The 25,209-nt window shown below is 38.1% G+C and overlaps 1 protein-coding gene across 2 annotated transcripts in view; it reads right to left on the bottom strand.

Annotated features, from left to right (window-relative positions):
- Positions 1 to 25,209, bottom strand: part of DYNC2H1 (dynein cytoplasmic 2 heavy chain 1) — a 321,263-nt gene that overhangs the window by 191,978 nt on the left and 104,076 nt on the right. Inside the window, exons 64-66 of one of the 2 annotated variants that reach the window (XM_063092855.1) lie at positions 13,961 to 13,981; positions 8,420 to 8,518; positions 6,891 to 7,014 (exon numbers count right to left, since the gene is read on the bottom strand). In XM_063092855.1, the coding sequence (XP_062948925.1) occupies positions 6,891 to 7,014; positions 8,420 to 8,518; positions 13,961 to 13,981 (244 nt within the window). The remainder of the gene's footprint in view (positions 1 to 6,890; positions 7,015 to 8,419; positions 8,519 to 13,960; positions 13,982 to 25,209) is intronic. The other variant, XM_063092854.1, reaches the window with a different exon arrangement.

A 25,209-nucleotide genomic window follows, 5' to 3' on the forward strand; every position in this document is an offset into this window, starting at 1 on the left:
AGGACAGCTCCCAGTCCCCAGTAGTAAGTTGCTGTTTTTTTCCTTCTCATTTATGCAAACTACAAAACTAAGCAAAACTTATCTATGCTGTTATAAGTCAGAAATGTGGTTATCTTTGTAGGAGTGGGGGTGGTCCATAAGGGGGCTTCTAGAGTGCTAATTAATAAAGTTCTCTGTCTTGATCTGGGTGCAGGTATATTCAATTTGTAAAAATCCACTAGCTGTACACCTATGTATTCTTTTCTTTGTATATTTATATTTTAATAAAAAGTTAAAATTGAAACATAAATGGTTTTCTCTGGTGAGTAGGACAAGTCATGGAGAGGGGAGGAACAGAATGCTGCTGCTATTTTGTACTATTTGATTTTGCAACTCATGCATGTATTATTTTTATATAAAATTTTTAAAATATTTTAAAGTATATGTTTTATTGCCTAAAAAAGACCTTTCAATATAAGTCCCATATCCTACTCTTAGAAAACATCAGATGTACAACTATAAAGTCCAACACAGTCTTAACTACATGAAGTGTTAATTTATGTTGGAGTTAACCTACGATGGAGTTAATTTTTACTACTTTTTTCCTCTAACCATAAAAATCTGTACTGTACTTTAGAAAACTGTGGAGACAGAATGTTGAGGTACAAGTACAAGATTTGGTCTTCTGCTTCTTCCCCAGAGGAAGTCCCAAATTACATGGCTACTGTCTTGTAGTCTGAACCTGGATCAGACTTGGGCATTTTGTTTGATTTTTTGGTCAACATGTATAATAGATATGGATATGTGAGGTGCTTAGATGTATGGATATATTAATTGATACATTCCTTGTGATGCCTTTGGTGACTTCTATAACAATTAGCCAAAGATTCAGGCAAGACCAACCTATAAGGTGTACCCAAACCCTGCCAATATTTCCAGTTGAAAGAAATGCATCATGCCAGGAAATAAAAAGGAATTCATATTTTACACCAGGCAGGGATGCTACACAATTTTATTTGTCTGGATTTTGGAAACCAATGATGCTTGAAGGTTTACTATGACCACTAAAACTTAAGCCAGGAAGTGGCCACCATGGCTTCCACAGTGCCTGACATAATAATGACTAAAAAAATTGCTGCCATAACTTATATTTGGTATGCAGACTGAGATATTGTTAATGATTACTAATGATTTCTTTTTTTATATTCCTTTGGAAAGAAGACCAAAATCAGTTTATCTGTCATATGCAGTTGATGGGGTTTGGATGTGTTGTCCCCTCCAAAACTCATGTGGAAATTTGATCTCCAATGTAGCACTGTTGGAAACTGATTGAGTTGTGGGGGCAGATCCCTCATGAATGGATTAATGCTCTCCCTGGGGGAGGAGGGGTAGTGAGTGAGTTCTCGCTCTATTAGTTCCTGCAAGAGCTGATTGTTTAAAGGACCCTGGCACCTCCTCTCTCCTCTCTCTTGCTTCCTCTCTCCATGTGATCTGCTTGTACCTTCCAGCTGCCTGCCACTTTTCTGCCATGAGTAGAATCAGCCTGAAGCCTGTGCCAGATGCAGCTGTCCCAGAATCATAAGCCAAATAAACCTCTTTCCTTTATAAATTATCCAGTTTCAGGTATTTCTATTATAGCAACACAAAACAGACTAAAACAGAAAATTGGTACCAAGGAGTGGGGTGTTGCTATACAGATACTTGAAAATGTGGATGCAGCTTTGGAACTGGGTAATGGGCAAAGGTTGGAGAAGTTTGGAGGACTAAGAAGAGAAAAAGATGAGGGAAAGTTTGGAAGATTTTAGAGATTGGTTAAACGGCTGTGACCAGAATGTTGATAGAAACATGGACAGTAAAGACCATGTGAATGATGAGGTCTCAGATAGAAATGAGGAACTTACCGGCAATTGGGCAAAGATCACCCTTGCTACACTATAGCAAGGAACTTGGCTGCATTGTGTCCATGCCCTTGGACTTTGTGGAAGGTGGGACTTAAGAGTTGTGAACCAGAGTATCTGGCGGAAGAAATTTCCAAGCAGCAAAGCATTAAGGATGCTGCATGGGTTATTTCTAACAGCCTATGCTGAGTTACGGCAGAAAAGGCATGACGTAAAGCCAGAATTTTTTTTTTTTTTCTGTCTTTTTGTGACCAGTAAGGGGATCGCAACCCTTGGCTTGGTGTCGCCCACACCGCGCTCAGCCAGTGAGCGCACCGGCCATTCCTATATAAAATCCGAACCCACGGCGGGAGCGCCACTGCACTCCCAAGCACCGCACTCTCCCGAGTGCACCATGGGGCCGGCCCAAAGCCAGAATTTTAAAAGAGAGCAGAACGTAAAGATTTGGAAAATTTGCAGCATGGCCATATGGTAGAAAAGCAGAGAGCATGCAATGGTGCGGCCCAGTGACCATTAGCTAAGATTAGTACAAAGGAAAAGGATTATCAAGAGAAGGAGGAAAAGGCCCTGAAGGCATTGCAGAAGCCTCTGGGGCCAACTCTTCCATTTCAGGCCCAAAGGCCTAGGGAGACAGAATGGTCTTGGGGAACAGGCCCAAGGCACCCTCCATGGGTTCGCTGCCCAGAGCCACCTTGAGATGCTGCTTCCAGCACCAGCACCCCAGCTGCTTTGGCTGCCAGCTGTGACTAAATTGGCCCCAGGTCTGGCTGGACTCACAGCTTTGGAAAATACAAGCCGGAAGACTTGGCGGCATCCATGTGGTGTTAGGTCTGCAGGCTCACAGAATGCCAGAGCTGGGAAGGCTTGGGAGGCTCCACCCAGATTTCAAAGTATGTATGGAAAAGTCTGGGGGCCCAGGAAGAGATCTGTCACAGGGGTGGAGTCACCGCAGACAACCTTCACTAGAGCAAAATGCCGAGCAGAAATGTGGGGTCAGAGTTGCAGCAGAGAATCCCCAACAGCGCCATGCCTAGTGGAACCATGAGAGCGGGACCACCATGGAGACCCCAGACCTGTGGAGCTAACAGAGTGGAACACCAACCTGGGAGAGGTGAAGTGTGGCCTGAGACTAGGAAAGCCATAGGGGTGGAGCTGCCCAAGGACTTGGGGACCCAACCCCCACACTAGTGTGCAGAGGCAGTCAAATATGGAATCAAGGTACCTGATTCACCAGCCTTGAGATTTAATGCCTGCCCTGATAGGTTTCTGACTTGTTGGGGGCCTGTTTCTCCTTTTCTTGGCCTATTCCTCTCTTTTGGAATGGGAATATATACCCAATGACTGTTCCACCCTTATATCTTGGCAGTAGATAAACTTGGTTTTGTTTTTCAGGTTCACAGATGGAAGGACTTTTGCTTTTGGTCTCAGATGAGACTTTGGACCCTGGACTTTTAAGTTGGTGCTGGAGCAAGCTAAGACTTTTGGGACTGTTGGGATAGTATTTTGTATGTGAGAGTGACATGAGTTTTGGGGGGCCAGGGGCAGAATGATGAAATTTGGATGTGTTGTCCCCTCCAAAATTCATGTGGAAATTTGATCTCCAAGGTGGCAGTGTTGGAGACTGATTGAGTCATGGGGGCGGATCCCTCATGAATGGATTAATGCTCTCCCTGGAGGAGGAGTGAGTGAGTTCTCGCTCTATTAGTTCCTGCGAGAGCTGATTAGTTTAAAGGACCCTGGCACCTCCTCTCTCCTCTCTCTTGCTTCCTCTCTCGCCATGTGATTTGCTTGTACCTGTCAGCTGCCTGCCACTTTTCTGCCATGAGTAGAAGCAACCTGAGGCCCATGCCAGATGCAGCTGTCCCAGAATCATAAGCCAAATAAACCTCTTTCCTTTATAAATTACCCAGTCTCAGGTATTTCTGTTATAGCAACACAAAACGGACTAAAACAGCAGTACACCATTACAGGTCCATACTCTTCAGAAATATATTATCATCTGTATTACATAAACCCAGGTATCCTGTGAACTGACATATAGTTCCAAATTCCATTGCACTATATAGATAACATTTTGGTAATGGCCTCCACTGAGAAAACTATTCATATTGCATTGCATACCATTTGGGCATAACTAACTCAAGATGAATGAGACTTAAACGAAGACAAACCTAAAATCTTGCCACCCAAATGACCAAATGGACATTACCCAAAGAGACATACCACGGCCCATTAAGGATAAACTTCTGGCTTTACAACCACTAAATACAAAGAAAGAGAACAAACATTGAATACCCTCTTGTCCTATAAGAAGCAGAATATTCCATACCCGGAAATTTTAGTACAGCGTCATTATCTGGTCAACAAACGTGTGGCTAGGACATTTGTGACTAGGAATGGCAGCTCCTGCAAGAGGCAGTTTGGAAGTAACCCAAGCACTTGTAAGTCAATCTTTGCTTTTGGTCCTTATATCCTTCAGATGCACAGAATCACAGATGTCTACAAATAATCTCACACATGAACAAATCCAATGCAATGCTATATCCATCTACATAACCACTGGCAATCTATAGCACTGGATATTCTGTACGATAAGGTGACTTCGAGAAGTGCTCTTGGCTATAAAGTATGTTGTTCTGAGACCAACTGAAATATACCTGTACAGAGACTCACGGGTCAGAAGAAGGGAGCTAGCTTAGGGTTTCCCAACCTCAGCACTACTGACAATTTACACTGGAAAATTATTTGTTTTGGGGAAATGTCCTGTGCATTTTAAGATGTCCCTGGCATAGATTCCCTGCCCCCACTACTTGTGACAACCAAAAATGTCTCCAGACATTGCCCAGTGTCCTCTAGGGGACAAAATAGCTTCTGACAGGGAACCATTGGTCTAGCAATCTTCAGGGCATTGAGTCACCCAGACACAATTGGGCTACCAAAGACAACTCCATATGAAGAACAATCCTCTGGAAACAGATACAACAATTAATCACAAACTTAACCTTTTGTTCCTATACATATGCCTATCTGAAGCAACAATGCCTAAAGGGAAGCATTTGTACTAAGAGAACCAACCAAGAACATTCAGCTATCATCTCTAAGTCCTAGTTCCACGCTCAAACCCAACATGCATATAAAATAACCATAAAGGACTCAAATGATTAATGAAAAATACTTTTGATGTCTATTGTTAGTAAAAAAAAAACCTATTTGCCAACTATACCAGCCTTTCCCTCAACAACTTCTACATAGCTAGTTGGTCCAACTGTCTTCAACTATTTACCAATTGCAAAACACCACATCTACCTTCTGCCTTGGCTGAGCTCCTAGGCACACAGGAATCAGGAAGTAAAAAAAATTTTTTTTTAAAAAGAGAATTTAAAGAGGAAATATACCTTGCTCTTTTTGATCAATACATAGTTATGGGGATTTCTGAACATCATAAATTTGTGGAAGAGAAGTACATTCTATTCCTATCATTTGTGTCTGCTCCGACCTCCGTAGGTAGAAAGGCACTTCACACTGCTTAGGTTAAGAACACTAGGATGTAAATAAACTCAGATACAGACTTTGTTTTATGTGGTTCTGAGATCACCATCCTTTATCCCCAGAGGTAATGTATGATGACAAAATGGCAATTCAAGAGGAACTTATCATTCTGTTAAAGGACTATCTGGAGTGCACCTAAAAGGGATAACAGACTAGTGTGACATGAATACATCCGACCTTGAGAAAAAGATGGAGAAAGAGAGTCAGTGATTAATTCTCTTGTCCGAATTCTGACATGAATAGATGGACCCAAACAGCCTTGTACAACAATCTAGAACAATGGTTCATAATGTGAACCAATCACAATATAGAATATATCACTCTTTAACAGATCCAACTTTAGGGAATCTTGTCACCATCCCACTCCCAGACAATATCACAGATACTGCTAAAACCTAATACCTACCAGAACTCATGGAGATTTATACTTAATGAGCCCTCCAGGACCAAAACATAAAATGAAAAATGTTAAATCCAGGTGGCCCTAAAAGTTCATTTCCACCCCCTATAAGATAGCATATCAAGAAGGTGGCTCAACAGATCTGAGTTAGCTTCAACAAAAGAACACAGCGAGACCAGAAACTGAGCTTTGAGAGGCAACCTTTTTCTAGCAAGGTCTCTTTCTTGATGAGAAAGCTTCTATTGTTACATAGTAGCCTAGATATTCCCTCCCCTTTATCCCCATAAATATATTAAGGGGACAGTATTATAAAGGCAAAGGTCCCACTACTAGAGTTCTTTTCACAACATAACAACTGCTGCTAGGCCAAACATACCTTATCTGTGGGATAATAGATGATCAAAGAATAGTGCATGCTTTGCTATTTCTCTGCTTTGACCCAATAACTCCAAATTTCTAGTTAAATCTTGTACTACCAATGTATGTGGTATAAGTATGTATATGTATATATGTATATGTACATGTCTACATATGTATATGTATACACTTTGCACTACACACTCTTAAAGTTTCAGGGCATCACTTTCAAATCTTTGAAGTCTGGTTGGGTGCTTGTACAGAAAAGAGTCAACACAGCAATCCTGAAACTGCTATCCTTAGAAAGGCCTGCCTGCAAACTTGGCCCATAACCAATATCTGGGAACCTGGACTTTGGGAGTGTTCTTATCATTCTCAGAAGTAATAAAAGTGGCTCTCTGCGCCTAAACTATTTGTACAAACAGTGTGGTTAATGCTGAACACCTGCTCTACTTCAGGAAGTCTAGAATTGTACTATGTGCTAGGGAGAGTATGCTTACATAATCACCCCCCAATAAAAATTCTGAGTACTAAGTGTATGAGCCTCTCTAGTAGATAACATTTTACACGTGTTGTCACAACTATTGCTGGGGGAATTCAGCACTTCTTGTGTGACTCCATTAGAAGAGGACTCTTAGAAGCAACCTGGTTTAATTATTCTGAAAATTTTAAAAGCAGGTACTCTCTGGAAACTGTCAAATATTTACCTTGAGCAACCAGATCTCGTCTCAACAATGGATAAAGAACAGGCTCTACACCGTCCACTTCTTGTATAATAAGGGTTTTCCCAAAACGCACTGCCAGCTCAAGAGCTGTAATAAAGTTACTATCCTAACAGAATAAAAAAAGTATACATATTAATTCCTTTATTACCTCGATATTTATTGAGGTCCTTATAGATGATGAATGAAGATATTAACAGGAATAATACAAACATTTAAAATTTCAATATGCATGTTAATAATTCAAATTATTTATGACTGCTTTTCTAGTTATAAGTACTCAGTGATAAATTACTTTAACTGAGTAAAATATCTAAAAAATTTCATAACTTAAATGGATACATAAGAAAATAAAGACTTTAACTTTTTTTATTGTGGCAAAAAAAATCCATATACCATAAGATTTACCCTCTTCACCAATTCTTAAGTGTATCGTATCGTATTATTAATTATAAACACAATGTTTTACAGCAGATCTCTAGAACTTTTTCATCTTGCATGACTGGAATGCTATACCCACTGAATAGCAACTCCCTATTTCCTCTACAATACAAAAGCCTTTCTTCAATTTTCTACCATAGTTTCAAATTGTTACGAAACAAAATTTTAAATTGTATATACAAGAATTTGTAAAAAGACACTTTAAACAAAATTTTATAACCAATCAAGAATTTTGAGGCTTTCTGGTTAGGGAAAGAGTAGTTTTAAATATAATCCCAGGCTTCCATCTGAAGGAAATATTTGGGGTCATAATTATTAAGATCTCATAAGGCAAACTGTAAATGATATTATTTTATATATTACCTAATTGACAATTATTCTTACCACAGACAAATGAGGTTAATACACCCATTTTACACATAAAGTAAGTTTTAGAGGTAACTTTTGAAACACCTGAAGGATATCAATGAAACCAATCATATGCTAGGCCTTCCTAAAATAAGAAGAATTTGCTCAGCAAGATAACTAAGACAGTGAGAAATCACTACTGAAAGAACTATGGCTACATATTACTGACTAATATGTGAAATCTTGGGCACATTAAAGAGATTTTTTGGTGAGTTGTGGTAATAGGAAACTATAGGAGGCATTCCGAGTAACCATAAAAATGCTAAAAGACATGGCTTTTCTGATTTTCTAAGCTAAGTTAGTAACTCTTACTTCTCTAGCATTCCATACTTGTTTCATTAATCATAATTTAGTCTAAATGCTTATTTAATTGCCTCTCTAACCTACTAGACTGTCATCTTCATAAGGGCAGAAACTGTGACTACCTCACTCACTATCAAATTCCCAGAGCTTATATCAACACCTAGCACCAAATAAATATTTGTATCCCTTTTTTACAATTTACAAAACTGAAGCTAAGAGAGTTACATTTCTTTCCTCAGGTCCCACACCAGGTAAGTTACAGGCCCAGTCTTGAATCTATGTTTTCTGATTACAGATCCACAGTTTTTTTCATTATTAAGATGCCACTCCTAGTTGATATCTAAATTATAAGTAATACATACCTGCTGATTAATAACTTCCAAACGCGAGTCTTTCAAATGCGTCTTTAACCATTCTGTAGCTTGGGAAGAAGGGTCTATAAGAAATGGGCATACTCGACTCTAGTTAAAAAGAAAAAAAAAGGAAAGGTAACATTTTAAAAATAATTATATGCTTTTATTTAAATGAAAATAATTTCCTAAAAATTATGAATCAATTACTAACTGAGCTTTTCTTTTAGGCTCTGGAGAACACAAATATACAACTATAAGAAGAAAAAAAAGGTACAGTTTTTAGCTGCACCAGAAGCAACTTTAATAAATTTCCAGTGACCAGAAATTAATAGTAGGTAATTAAATTTCAACACAGTAAAGCTAGTACAGTCTTACTTACCAAACAATAACAAAAAAAAGTGTATATTAACAATATGACAAGCAAGAGCTCTACCACCATGCTGATACCATTTGCACCATTCTTTTTGGCTTTTAAAACTCACAAGAAAGTTATTCTCTCACTTTATATATTCTTTGGATAAATAAACCATAAAGGCCTTACAAAAAAAAGTATGAGCTAATTTAATTATAAAATACTGCTGAAATATAATCAATATAATTGTTTACATTTTAAGAAATTTATTCTTCTAATGCAGTATATATCATATGTTACAAAAAGATTGTCCTACAGGAAAAAACAGCATAGGTTATCAGTTAAGATCTAATGAACTAGAAACTCAATTTACTACAGAATGCTCTGAATTAATTAAACAAATAGAAAGTTACAAACTAATGAAAATGCCCTGCACACACAGTTGGTACTTAGCAGATGAAAGAAAGCCAATTACATATGTATAAAATATATATCATATGTATGATAAATTTAAAAGTCATCAAATAACCATTGCTACATAGTAAATCATATTTAACCAAGGATTGACCTAGTTTTTATTTTTCAAATTTTCACATTTATTTGATGAGTGTACTGCAATTGTGGGCTATAGGGATAAGAGAACACATATGAAAGTCAGAGTAAAATGAAAACTTAGAGTTGGGGTGTATCCATAAATATATATGCACCCAATGTTGGAGCAGCCAGATTTATAAAACAAACTCTATTAGACCTAAAGAAGGAAATAGACACTAATACAATAATAGCAGGGGACCTGAACACCCCACTCTCAATATTGGACAGATCATCTAGGCAAAGAATCAGCAGAGAAACACAAGATCCAAACAACACTCTAGACCAATTGGGCTTGGCAGATATATACAGAACAGTCCCTCCAACAACCTCAGAATATTCATTCTTCTCATCAGCACATGGATCATTCCCCAAGATAGATCACATATTAGGTCACAAATCAAGTCTCAACAAATTCAAAAAAACTGGAACTATCCCATGTATTTTCTCAGACCACATGGATTAAAATTAGAAATCAATAACAAACAAAATTCTGGAAACTATACAATCACATGGAAATTAAACAGCATTCTACTTAATGACATATGGGTCCAAGAAGAAATCAAACAGGAAATCAAAAAATTTATTGAAACTAATGAAAATAATGATACATCATACCAAAACCTGTGGGATACAGCAAAAGCAGTACTAAGGGGGAAATTTATCGCATTAAATGCTTACTTCAGAAGAATGGAAAGATGGCAAATGAACAACCTAACACTTCACCTTAAAGAACTAGAAAAACAAGAACAATCCAAACCTAAAGTTAGCAGACGGAAAGAAATCATTAAGATCAGAGCAGAACTCAATGAAATTGAAACCCAAAAAACAATACAAAAGATCAATGAATCAAAAAGTTGGTTTTTTTGAAAAGATAAATAAAATTGACAAACCATTAGCATGACTAACTAAAAAAACAAGAGGGAAGATCCAAATAACACAAATTAGAAATGAAAAAGGTGATATTACAACTGATATATCTGAAATACAAGGAATCATTCGAGACTACTATAAACAACTATACGCCAACAAATTTGAAAATCTGGAGGAAATGGAAAAATTTCTGAACACACACAAGCTCCCAAAACTGAGCCAAGAAGACGTAGAAGATCTGAACAGACCAATAACAATAAAGGATATTGAAGCTGTTATCAGAAGGCTCCAAACAAAGAAAAGCCCAGGACCAGATGGATTCACAGCAGAATTTTACCAAACATTCAAAGAGGAATTGACACCAATTCTTTACAAGCTATTCCAAAAGATTGAAACAGATGCAAATCTCCCAAACTCATTCTATGAAGTAAACATCATCCTGGTACCAAAACCAAGTAAAGATACAACTAAAAAAGAAAACTACAGGCCCATATCCTTGATGAATATAGATGCAAAAATCCTCACTAAAATACTAGCAAACAGAATACAGCAACATATGCGTAAAATTATTCACCACGATCAAGTGGGATTCATTCCAGGGATGCAAGGTTGGTTTGACATATGCAAATCAATAAATGTGATACACTATATTAATAAAATCAAACACAAGGACCATATGGTCATCTCTATAGATGCTGAAAAAGCATTTGATAAAATTCAACATTCATTCATGACAAAGACCCTCTATAAGTTAGGTATAGATGGAAAGTATCTCAACATAATTAAAGCCATATATGATAAACCCACTGCCAATATCATTCTGAATGGGGAAAAGCTGAAAGCTTTTCCTTTAAGAACAGGAACTAGACAAGGATGCCCACTCTCACCACTCCTATTCAACATAGTGTTGGAAGTACTAGCCAGAGCAATCAGAAGAGAAGGAAATAAAGGGCATCCAGATTGGAAAAGATGAAGTCAAACTGTCCCTGTTTGCAGATGACATGATCCTATATATCGAACAGACTAAAGCCTCTACAAAAAACTCTTGGAGTTGATAAATGATTTCAGCAAAGTTGCAGGATACAAAATCAACACACAAAAATCAGTAGCATTGGGCCGAGCCCGTGGCGCACTTGGTAGAGTGCTGCGCTGGGAGCGCGGCGACACTCCCGCCGCGGGTTCGGATCCTATATAAGACTGACCAGTGCACTCACTGGCTGAGTGCCGGTCACGAAAAAACGACAAAAAAAAAAAAAAAATCATTAGCATTTCTTTTCTCCAATAGTGAACATGCAGAAAGAGAAATCAAGAAAGCTTGCCCATTTACAATAGCCACCGAAAAAATAAAATACTTAGAAATTGAGTTAACCAAGGATGTGAAAAATCTCTATAATGAGAACTACAAACCACTCCTGAGAGAAATTAGAGAGGATACAAGAAGATGGAAAGATATCCCATGCTCTTGGATTGGAAGAATCAACATAGTGAAAATGTCCATACTACCCAAAGTGATATACAAATTCAATGCAATCCCCATCAAAATTCCAATGACATTTTTCTCAGAAATGGAAAGAACTATCCAGACATTTATATGGAATAAAAAAAGACCATGCATAGCCAAAAAAACGCTGAGCAAAAAAAATAAAGCTGGAGGCATAACACTACCTGACATTAAACTATACCACAAAGCTATAATAACCAAAACAGTATAGTACTGGCAAAAAAACAGACACACTGTTCAATGGAATAGAATAATGAATCCAGAAGTCAACCCACACACCTACAGCCATCTGATCTTTGACAAAGGCACCAAGCCTATACACTGGGGAAGAAACTGCCCTTCAGCAAATGGTGCTGGGAGAACTGGATACCAATATGCAGGAGAATGAAACTAGATCCATACCTTTCACCATACACTAAAGTCAACTCAAAATGGATTAAAGAATTAAATATACACCCTGAAACAGTAAAACTACTTAAAGAAAACATAGGAGAAACATTTCAGGAAGTAGGACTGGACACAGACTTCATGAATATGACCCCAAAAGCACGGGCAACTAAAGGAAAAATAAACAAATGGGATTATATCAAACTAAAAAGCTTCTACACAGCAAAAGAAACAACTAACAGAGTAAAAAGACAACCAGCAGAGTGGGAGAAAATATTTGCAAAATATACATCTGACAAAGGTTTAATATCCAGAATATTTAAGGAACTCAAACAACTTTGCAAGAAAAAAACAAGCAACCCAATTAAAAAATGGGCAAAAGAGCTAACTAGGCATTTTTCAAAAGAAGATATACGAATGGCCAACACATATGAAAAAATGCTCAACATCACTCAGCATCCGGGAAATGCAAATCAAAACCACACTGAGATACCTTCTCACCCCAGTTAGAATGGCTAATATCCAAAAGACTGTGAATGATAAATGCTGGTGAGGTTGCATGAAAAAGGAACTCTCATACATTGTTGGTGGGACTGCTAAATGGTGCTGTCTGTATGGAAAATGGTATGGAGGTTCCTCAAACAATTGCAGATAGATCTACTATATGACCCAGCTATCCCACTGCTGGGAATATACCCAGAGGAATGGAAATCATCAAGTCGAAGGTATACCTGTTCCCTAATGTTCATCGCAGCACTATTTACAATAGCCAAGAGTTGGAACCAGCCCAAATGTCCATCATCAGATGAGTGGATACGGAAAATGTGGTATATCTACACAATGGAATACTACTCAGCTATAAAAAAGAATGAAATACTGCCATTTGCAATGACATGGATGGACCTAGAGAGAATTATATTAAGTGAAACAAGTCAGACACAGAAAGAGAAATAGCACATGTTCTCACTTATTTGTGGGAGCTAAAAATAAATAAATACACACACAAAAAAAAAAAAAAAACGGGGCAGGGGGGAAGAAGACATAACAATTACAATTCCTTGAAATTGATACAACAAGCATACAGAAAGGACATTGTTGGGAGGGAGGGGGGAGAGGGGGGGAGGGAGGGGGAGAGGGAGGAGGGAGGGAGGTTTTGGTATATGGCACAATAATCAACCATATTGTATTTTGACAAAATAAAATGAAATATAAAAAATAAAATAAAAAAATAAAAATAGCACATATCCAAAAAAAAAAAAAAAAGAATTGGGGTATATCCAATAAGAACATATATGTTATCTCAGTGGCATACCAAGAGGAAGGGCAATGGTGGGGACCATGTGCCCTGTAGGTGAACATCTTTCTATCACCAATGTTGTTTAGAATTGCTAGCAGTTGGTGACGATAAAGAGGTGGCTGGCTTTAAAACAGCTTTATTGTTCTAAAATTCTCTACAAGGGGCTGGCGTGTTAGCTCAGTTGGTTAGAGCATGGTGTTATAACACCACGGTCAACGGTTCAGATCTCCAGCCAGCCACCAAAAAATAAAATAAAATTCTCTACAGACAAGGCACCCATTTTTGTTTGCACTCAGAGTAGATTACTCCTACCACACCTCCCCTTATGTTACAACCCTGTATGATCTTTACCCAGCATCTATTTCTAGGGGTTTCACTCAATGAACAAAATGGCATGGTTAGTAAACAGGCTCTTAAGTGTTATCATGGTGCTACACATAGGCATTAGATCTAACTTTATGCTAGCATGCAATAGCAAACATTTCATAATTCTACTTGATTTTGCCTAACCATGAAAGCAATTATTTTAAATTTTTAAAAAGTTCTTACCCATGATTTCAAACCAATGATCTGATGCCGTTAAATAAAAGAAAAGAAGAAAGTAATGTTTCAACACATCATGTTTTAGCTAAGAAAATATACTTAAGAATTTCAAAGGGTACTTACAAGTTTGTTTCCATCTTATTTATATTTCTACAGAGGGATTTAGACAAGATTTCTAAGGTACAATTTATCTCTGTGTTCCATAATTAAATGTACTAAAGTTCTACATTTAAAAAATTATAATAGATCCAGAAATGCTGACCTTTCAGTCATTCATTTGTTCACTCATTCACTTATTCATGCATTAATTCATCTACAATATGTTGGATAACAACTACAGTAAGGCAGTACAAAGGGTACAGAAATTAATAAGATACATTCCCTCACCCTCAATGACTTCACATACAATAAAGAAGCAAAAATGAAAATTCCATCATCCAGAAGTGCACAAGGTACTACAGAAGGATACTATGTGGAGTTAGGATAAGCCTCTAGGAAACAATTCAAGTCAAACTAAGCAAAGAAAGATTAGCTAGGCAAATAAGTAAAAAAAGCATTTCTGGCAAAAACAACAGCACGATAGAGAGAGGAATAAAAAAGTTGGAGCATTTGGGAAACTTCTAGTAGTTTGGCATAGCTGAAGTAAAAAAGTGTGGGCAAAAATGATGCATATGAAATGGCAAGAATAATCTGGAGTCTGTCTACTCGTGAACTTTTTATGCCATGCTGAAAGAGAATGAAATTTTTAATACTTCAGGCAATACGAATTCACTGAAATATATTGAGGCAATATTATGATCAGATTAATGTTTTTAAAAGATCACTTCAACAACAGTAAAGGAAGTGATAATGGGGGCAAGATACCATCTGATATAATGATGTATTTATTCAGGAATAAAATGATGAAGGCATACATGAAGCCACCAGCAGAGGATATGGTCAAAACAGGATAAATTCATGAGACATTTGAGAAACAGATTTAGCAAGAATAGTTGAATAAGTAACTGAATGAAAAATTAAAGAGACATAGGAAGAATGAGTTGCAGATTTGTAGCTTGCATTACTAGGCCAAGATTGTGATAGCTCCAATGATAGGGAATACAATAAATGTTTTATACTTCAGGCAATGTGAATTCACTGAAATATATTAATTGAGGCAATATTATGATCAGATTAAAGCTTTAAACCAGTGACAGGGTGTTGGAGAAGAAGATATAGTGGAGAGCTGCCTTGCCTGCTCTCCATGCCCATTCAGTGTATTTCATGGGGTTATCAATAACCTAGCATTGCACTCAAGAGATGAGCAAGCAACACAAGGTAACCAATCAGAATCCTTTTGGAAGAGGATTCTAGGGAAAAGAGGGGAGTGACACATCTCTAGTCCAGAAATATAACCTCTGATAATGGTAAAGGTGGAGTCACCAGTACATGGAGTCACCAAAGGCCATTGTTAATGAAGGGTGCAGAGAACCTATCTGAAAATGAATCCATCTCTTAAGATGAAGAGAGAGATGTCATGGTAACATCATTTGAATTCTGAAGTTAGCCCTAACCTTTTAGACATCTCAGTTATTTAAAAGCATAAATTGTTGTTGCTTTTTTTTCCCTCTAAATGTGCTGTTATTGGCCACTGAAAGATCCTTATTTAAAAATAAACAAACAACGGTGACTTTAGTTACAGATAAAGCTTGAGCTGCCTACGAAGCTCCAGATAAAAATATCCAACAGGTAGTTGGAACTGTAGGTCAGGAGCTCAGAAGAGAGGTCAAAGGCTAGAGATGCACAATATCTATTTCAATTCTTCTCTCCTTGGGGAAAAAAGAAAAGATTAGGCAGGAGATATTTTTTGAAAGAGATGATTTTTAAAACATCTAGAATGCTATGTAATTTTATTTCTATTTTTAATACCTATAAATGTGATAAACGCAAAAAACATTTTATAAATAAAAGTAAAGCCTATCTCTTGATAAGCTAAATAGAGTTACATTAACAGAAATAATACAAAATAAATAAGGTTAAAAACACATACTCATACTCATATGAGAGTATGTTTTAGAGCATAGATTGGGGTTAGATGGTCTGCATTTGAATCCTGGCTCTACATCTGACAGCTATGTGACCTTGGACAAGTGCATTAACTCTTCTGTGCCTTAATTTCCTTATAATACATGTATCTACGACAGTCAGGTTGATTTGAGAATTACATGAGTTAAGTGTGGCTCTACCTAAATAGTAATACATGCATGACATAGTAAGTACTACATAAATATTGGTTAGTTGTAGTAGTAATCCTTATTTTGGAATTGCAGAACTTTCCCCTATGCGATTTACCTTTAAAACTTTATATTCTTGGTGTTACAATACTGTACTCTAACCAACTGAACTGGTCAGCCCTGTAATTTTATATTCTTAGACTAGTATCAAATTAGTTTGCATTTTCTCAGCATACACCAAATGGTAGGAAGGAAAAAAAATCTCAGAAATTTTGAGCGATTGAAAGAAAACCAATTTGAAACTGAACTGTCCATAAACAATAAAGCACAAATATCTTATAGGTGTCTTCACAAAAAAAAATTATATGAAGTCTGAAATTTAAATTAATCATGTTTCCATCTCCTTTCTGGATACTTTTCACTCACACCTTCTCCATAGTTTCCAGTACAGTTATACTCTTCATTATCCATTGAGTCACCCAATATTAAAAAGATCACACAATTTATCGCCCAAACAAGGATACTTTTGAAAGTGAAAGGAAAACTACTGATTACTAATAATTACATCAGGTCTTCAGTTGTAAACCATAGCCCAAGTAATCCAGAAAATATGATCAACATGGCCAAATTTTTCCCTGTCCCTCAGAGACATAGGTTATATGAGCTTTCTGCTAACGTAATAAAACTAAATCTTGCTACAAGGCCAAGGGCAGAATAAGGATTTGACTATTTCCTCTCCTAGACAATACATGCACTTCAATAGTTAGCTTAATCTAAATATGAGAATTTCAAACATCTTTGTAAGATCAACAAAAGAATAACATTGGATACAAAAGGATTTCCTTGGCATCAATAAAATTGAGTGACTGACTACAGGCCTTGAATCTGGAAAAACCTCCACTGAGAGGGAGAATCTCTGAAAGCTTTACTGTAATTAATGAGGAGATTTGATATACCTCTGAATCAAAAAACATATCTTATTTATCATGCCGAGCCATTTTTTCTCAGAGAAGACTTCCCAGAAGCCCAACTAGTATGTATTTATAGAGATTTAATTTTACATACATCACATGGTAATTTTAATGAGTAGGTGTTATAGGCATGTGCTATCCTATCATACCGTTAACTACAACAGCTTATTTTAAATCTAGTCAACCTAAGAATTGAGATAGAGTGTTGACCTAATGGCAAATTTATTTCAACAAAATAACTAAATACTCTAACACATTCTTCAAAATGATTTTTGTTTTGTCATAAATGCAGATAAGTATCCAAAAAGAACGTGGCAATATTAAATACAAAGTCAATCTAAGCTCATTATTAAAATTAATTTGAAAGGCTATTTTCCCACACTCATCATGCAAGATAATTCAGAATACAAAATTAAGCATTTTCAATTAATATCGGTGAAAAATAAAAATTATTCTGATAAATATAGTTTTTTCCAAAGGCTTACCCCCCTGGTTTTTCATGGAATTAAAAAAAAGAAAATAAAAAGAATTCTTAAACTAGTATTTGTTTAAAGTTTGCAACAACTGCTTTCTTGGATTACTGAAACAAGAGGAAGAGGCGATTATGACACCTTGGGGAAGGAATAACAAATATGATAAAGAACATATAGTTTGCTATAATGCAATGAATTTATTTACATACATATTTAGAGTTCCAGATGTGTGATTCCTGTGTGAAGATAATGATAAAAACCGTTTAAAAAGAAAATTAAAAGACAGGCCAGGAATGGGAGTTTCAAGATGGCGGCGGCTGCGGCGGCTGGCGCGGAGTAGCTGAGGTGGAAAAGGTGGCCACTGGGCCTCAGGCAGCCGGGAAACTTGTGGACCTTCCTCTGGCCATCTCTTAAGGGAGGACTGCTGCTGCTGGCCGGTCGTGGGGGCTCAACGCCACTTTGCCCCCGGCAGGAGAGGCTGCCTCATTTACCGGCAACAGCTTTGAAGTGTGGAGCAGGAAAAGAACTGATTCTTAGCTGCAAAAGCGAGTCTTGAAACAGGGAACACGGCGCCAGGGCTGCTGTGGATGCAGCCAGGATCCCGGAGGCTGGGGCCGCACTGAAGGCGGCCAGCTGCCCTATTCAGGATTCGAGGTTTCAGGCCGGCATTAAAGAAGATTCCTGGGAGCGCCCGAGCGGCGCCGCGACTGAACAGCCCGAGGCGGCAGCACCGAGAACACGGAAGGCAACAAACCAGAGACAGAGAGCGAACACCCGACCTGGCACAGCACTGTGAGTGATCCCTGGCACAGCTCTGTTCGGGGGGTGGTTGCCCACCCGGCTCCCGCCTGCACCACCAGGCCACTCACTGCCCCAGTGCTGCCTCCATTTTCCCAGGTGCGGGCAGCTCCGCCCTGATCGGCCATCACTGAGCCCATTTGCTTGGCCTGGCGCGGGGCTTTCCGGACTCTGCGGGCCGGCCTCCTCTCCCACTCCCTCCGCGGTTCTCTGGCGGGGCTGGGGGTGTGGGGCGTCCCGACCAGTGTTGGGAGGGCTAGGAAATACGGGCGGGCCGACTGTCACTCCACCACACCCTGGACTCTGGCCCGGTAAACTTCCTGTTACTGGGAGGCAGATACCATGTCTGCGACCACCAGTTTGGAAAAAAGCCTAACGAATTTCTGGTTGGGAATAGTGTGGTAGGAGAGTTCCCAGGTCCGCTAGAACCTGCCGGAGAGCAGGCTGCAGGCGGGCACTAGACTCGGTTTATACCGGGGGGATACAAAGGTGAACAAGACCCGAGAAAGATCTACACAGTGCTACAAAGGCACCCAGAGAGACCGGTCGTCTGTGCCTAGCAGAAACCTGGTAGACTTCCTGGGCGAGGCGGTGCTGAGCAGGGTCTTGAAGGCCCAGCTGATAGACGAGGGGTGCAGAAGACACACCCCAGCCCAGCACAGTGTGCACAGAGGGGGGAGACGTGCGGCCAGGGAGGCGGAGACTCGACAGAAACCACACACCCGGTGGGGTCGCCACTGCACGATCTAACAGCCTGGGCCAGAGCACACGGAACGGGGAGAAGTCCTGTACAGAAAGTGAAAGCTCAACAGAGATCACACACCCTGTGGTGCGTGATCCACCAGCCCAGCAGAGTACAAGCTGACCAGAAAGGTGGATCCCCGGAGAAGCCCAAGACCCGAGGCAACCACACACACAAGACACTAGAGGCCAACTGAGCAGTCACGGCGGGAGCCATACCAAATTGGCAACCACAGCAACATCCTAGTTAGTCATTAGTCTCAAACCGGTGGACTGTGAAACCCCCTGCCACAATGAATAAACACCAAAAAAAAGACACCAGAAATACAAAAAATCAAGAAAGTACACCACCAAAAGTTAATAAATCTCATACTCTAGATCCTATAGAACAAGAAGCCCTTGAAATAACTGACAAGGAATTTCGAGTGATAATTCTAAGGAAACTGAATGAGATACAAGAAAACTCAGCTAGACATCATGATGAAATGAGGAAAAGTATACAGGATCTGAAAGAGGAAATATACAAGGAAATCAATGTCCTGAAAAAAAATGTAGCAGAACTTGCTGAACTGAAGAAGTTATTCAGCGAAATAAAAAACACAACGGAGAGTTTAACCAGCAGGCTTGTCGAAGTTGAAGAGAGAACCTCTGAACTTGAAGATGGGCTGTTTGAAATAACACAAGCAGACAAAAAGAAAGAAAAAAGAATCAAGGACATGGAAGAAAATCTGAGAGAGATATCAGACAACCTCAAGCGCTCAAATATCCGAGTCATGGGTATTCCAGAAGGGGAGGAAAATGGAGATTCCATTGAAAACATATTCAACAAAATAGTGGCAGAAAACTTCCCAGGTATAGGAAAAATCACAGATCTTCAGATCCAGGAAGCTCAACGATCTCCAAATGTATTCAACCCAAAAAGGCCTTCTCCAAGACATATCATAGTCAAATTGGCAAAACTCAGAGACAAAGAGAGAATCTTAAAAGCTGCAAGAGAGAAGCGTCAAATCACCTATAAGGGAGCCCCAATCAGGTTAACATCAGACTTTTCATCACAAACCCTAAAAGCTAGAAAGGAATGGGATGATATTTTCAAAATACTAAAAGACAAAGATTGCCAGCCAAGAATACTCTACCCTGCAAGGCTATCCTTCCGAAATGAGGGGCAAATAGTATATTTCTCAGACAAACAAAAACTGCGGGAGTTCACTACCACAAGACCACCCTTACAAGAAATCCTCAAGGGAGTACTGGGTTTGGTTCCTGAAAAATAACTACCACTGCCATAAAAACCTAAGAAAAATCTAAACCCGCTAGTACAATAAAAATGGCATTCATGAAGAGAAAACAAGCTAACAAAAACACTATCTACAACCTAAGGAACCAACAAACAAAGAAACCAAACAGTAAATCAGAAAGCAAGGAACAAAAGACACCTAAGACAACCAAACAACCAATAAAATGCTAGGAATAAATCAACACCTTTCAATAACAACTCTTAATGTTAAAGGCTTAAATTCCCCAATTAAAAGACACAGACTGGCTGACTGGATCAAAAAGCAGGACCCAACTATATGCTGCCTACAAGAGACCCACCTCACCCATAAAGATTCACACAGACTAAGAGTGAAAGGATGGAAAAAGATTTACCATGCAAACAGAAAAGAAAAACGAGCTGGAGTGGCTATTCTTATATCTGACAAAATAGACTTTAAACTAAAAACCATAAAAAGAGACAATGAGGGACACTACTTAATGATAAAAGGACTGATCCATCAAGAAGACATAACAATCATAAATATGTACGCACCCAATGTTGGAGCAGCCAGATTTATAAAACAAACTCTATTAGACCTAAAGAAGGAAATAGACACTAATACCATAATAGCAGGGGACCTGAACACTCCACTGTCAATATTAGACAGATCATCTAGGCAAAGAATCAGTAGAGAAACACAAGATCTAAACAAGACTCTAGACCAATTGGAATTGGCAGATATCTACAGAACATTCCACCCAACAACCTCAGAATATTCATTCTTCTCAGCAGCACATGGATCATTCTCCAGGATAGATCACATATTAGGTCACAAATCAAGTCTCAATAAATTCAAAAAAATTGGAATTATCCCATGTATCTTCTCAGACCACAATGGATTAAAACTAGAAATTAATAACAAACAAAACTTTGGAAACTATACAAACACATGGAAATTAAACAGCATTCTACTTAATGACATATGGGTCCAAGAAGAAATCAAGCAGGAAATCAAAAAGTTTATTGAAACTAATGAAAACAATGATACATCATACCAAAACCTGTGGGATACTGCAAAAGCAGTATTGAGGGGAAAATTTATTGCATTAAATGCTCACTTCAGAAGAATGGAAAGATGGCAAGTGAACAACCTAACACTTCACCTTAAAGAACTAGAAAAACAAGAACAATCCAATCCTAAAGTTAGCAGACGGAAAGAAATCATTAAGATCAGAGCAGAACTGAATGAAATTGAAAACCAAAAAACAATTCAAAAGATCAACGAATCAAAAAGTTGGTTTTTTGAAAAGATAAATAAAATTGACAAACCATTAGCATGGCTAACAAAAAAAAGAAGAGAGAAGACTCAAATAACCAAAATTAGAAATGAAAAAGGCGATATTACAACTGATTCATCTGAAATACAAGGAATCATTCGAGACTACTATCAACAACTATACGCCAACAAATTTGAAAATCTGGAGGAAATGGATAAATTTCTGGACACACACAAGCTCCCAAAACTGAACCGTGAAGACGTAGAAAATTTGAACAGACCAATAACAATAAAGGAGATTGAAGCTGTTATCAGAAGGCTCCCAACAAAGAAAAGCCCAGGACCAGATGGATTCACAGCAGAATTTTACCAAACATTCAAAGAGGAATTGACACCGATTCTTTACAAACTATTCCAAAAGATTGAAACGGACGCAAATCTCCCAAACTCATTCTATGAAGCAAACATCATCCTGATACCAAAACCAGGTAAAGATATAACCAAAAAAGAAAACTACAGGCCGATATCCTTGATGAATATAGATGCAAAAATCCTCACTAAAATACTAGCAAACAGAATACAGCAACACATACGAAAAATTATTCATCACGATCAAGTGGGATTCATCCCAGGGATGCAAGGTTGGTTCAACATACGCAAATCAATAAATGTGATACACCATATTAATAAACTCAAACACAAGGACCATATGATCATCTCTATAGATGCTGAAAAAGCATTTGATAAAGTTCAGCACTCATTCATGACAAAGACCCTGTATAAGTTAGGTATAGAGGGAAAGTATCTCAACATAATTAAAGCCATATATGACAAACCCACTGCCAATATCATCCTGAATGGGGAAAAGCTGAAAGCTTTTCCTTTAAGAACAGGCACTAGACAAGGATGCCCACTCTCACCACTTCTATTCAACATAGTGTTGGAAGTACTAGCCAGAGCAATCAGAGAAGAGAAGGAAATAAAGGGCATCCAGATTGGAAAAGATGAAGTCAAACTGTCCCTGTTTGCAGATGACATGATCCTATATATCGGACAACCTAAAACCTCTACAAAAAAACTGTTGGAATTGATAAATGATTTCAGCACAGTAGCAGGATACAAAATCAACACACAAAAATCAGTAGCATTTCTTTTCTCCAATAGTGAACATGCAGAACGAGAAATCAAGAAAGCCTGCCCATTTACAATAGCCACCAAAAAAATAAAATACTTAGGAATTGAGTTAACCAAGGATGTGAAAAATCTCTATAATGAGAACTACAAACCACTGCTGAGAGAAATTAGAGAGGATACAAGAAGATGGAAAGATATTCCATGCTCTTGGATTGGAAGAATCAACATAGTGAAAATGTCCATACTACCCAAAGTGATCTACAAATTCAATGCAATCCCCATCAAAATTCCAAAGACATTTTTCTCAGAAATGGAAAAAACTATTCAGACATTTATATGGAACAATAAAAGACCACGAATAGCCAAAGCAATGCTCAGCAAAAAAAATAAAGCTGGAGGCATAACACTACCTGACTTTAAGCTATACTACAAAGCTATAATAACCAAAACAGTATGGTACTGGCATAAAAACAGACACACTGACCAATGGAATAGAATAGAGAATCCAGAAATCAACCCACACACTTACTGCCATCTGATCTTTGACAAAGGCACCAAGCCTATTCAGTGGCGAAGGGACTGCCTCTTCAGCAAGTGGTGCTGGGATAACTGGATATCGATATGCAGGAGAATGAAACTAGATCCACACCTCTCACCGTATACTAAAATCAACTCAAAATGGATTAAGGATTTAAATATACACCCTGAGACAATAAAACTTCTTAAAGAAAACATAGGAGAAACACTTCAGGAAATAGGACTGGGCACAGACTTCATGAATACGACCCCAAAAGCACGGGCAACCAAAGGAAAAATAAACAAATGGGATTATATCAAACTAAAAAGCTTCTGCACAGCAAAAGAAACAATTAAAAGAGTTAAAAGACAACCAACAGAGTGGGAGAAAATATTTGCAAAATATACATCTGACAAAGGATTAATATCCAGAATATATAAGGAACTCAAACAACTTTACAAGAAGAAAACAAGCAACCCAATTAAAAAATGGGCAAAAGAGCTAAGTAGGCATTTCTCTAAGGAAGATATCCAAATGGCCAACAGACATATGAAAAAATGCTCAACATCACTCAGCATCCGGGAAATGCAAATCAAAACCACATTGAGATACCATCTAACCCCAGTTAGGATGGCTAAAATCCAAAAGACTCTGAACGATAAATGCTGGCGAGGCTGCGGAGAAAAAGGAACTCTCATACATTGTTGGTGGGACTGCAAAATGGTGCAGCCTCTATGGAAAATGGTATGGAGGTTCCTTAAACAATTGCAAATAGATCTACCATACGACCCAGCCATCCCACTGTTGGGAATATACCCAGAGGAATGGAAATCATCAAGTCGAAGGTATACCTGTTCCCCAATGTTCATCGCAGCACTCTTTACAATAGCCAAGAGTTGGAACCAGCCCAAATGCCCATCATCAGATGAGTGGATACGGAAAATGTGGTACATCTACACAATGGAATACTACTCAGCAATAAAAACGAATGAAATACTGCCATTTGCAACAACATGGATGGACCTTGAGAGAATTATATTAAGTGAAACAAGTCAGGCACAGAAAGAGAAATACCACATGTTCTCACTTATTGGAGGGAGCTAAAAATTAATATATGAATTCACACACACACATACACACACACACACAAACCGGGGGGGGGGGGGAAGAAGATATAACAACCACAATTATTTGAAGTTGATACAACAAGCAAACAGAAAGGACATTGTCGGGGGGGAAGGGGGGAGGGAGAAGGGAGGGAGGTTTTGGTGATGGGAAGCAATAATCAGCTACAATGTATATCGACAAAATAAAATTAAAAAAAAAAAAAAAAGAAACGAAAAAAAAAAAAAAAAAAAAGACAGGCCAAATCAAATTAAAAGAAGGTAAGACTTTCAATTTGTGGTCAAGTAACTTCTCTACTGGTAAGACACCAATGTAAAGAGCCAAAATATGGTCAGCTGATTAATAGGTTTAATAACAGAACAAATTATTCAGGAATAAACAAGGCCCCAAATAGGAATTTTATAATATGGTTTATGCTACCTAAAGGGGAGCAATTAATATTCATGCTTTCTTTGAGACTATGGAGTTATAGAACAAGAAAATGGTATGTGGGCAGGGAGAAGCACTACTGAAAGGAAAGAAAATACTGGTATTATGAAGTATAAGCTATTAAGACAGTAAGAACAGAAAAAAATTCACATTATCAAGGGGGAAAACTTATTTTCTAAATTCTGTGTCAGAAAGGTAAGCCAAAAGTTAATGGTAAAATCAAACTTTATTCAAAGTAATGATTTTTTTATGTACATGGCTTTAAATTTGGTTTTCATATTCATTGACAAAAAGGTCATGATATTTTTCAACTTAGAAGA

Source organism: Cynocephalus volans, chromosome 4 (genome assembly GCF_027409185.1).
Source record: "Cynocephalus volans isolate mCynVol1 chromosome 4, mCynVol1.pri, whole genome shotgun sequence".
Classification (NCBI taxonomy): Eukaryota; Metazoa; Chordata; class Mammalia; order Dermoptera; family Cynocephalidae; genus Cynocephalus; species Cynocephalus volans.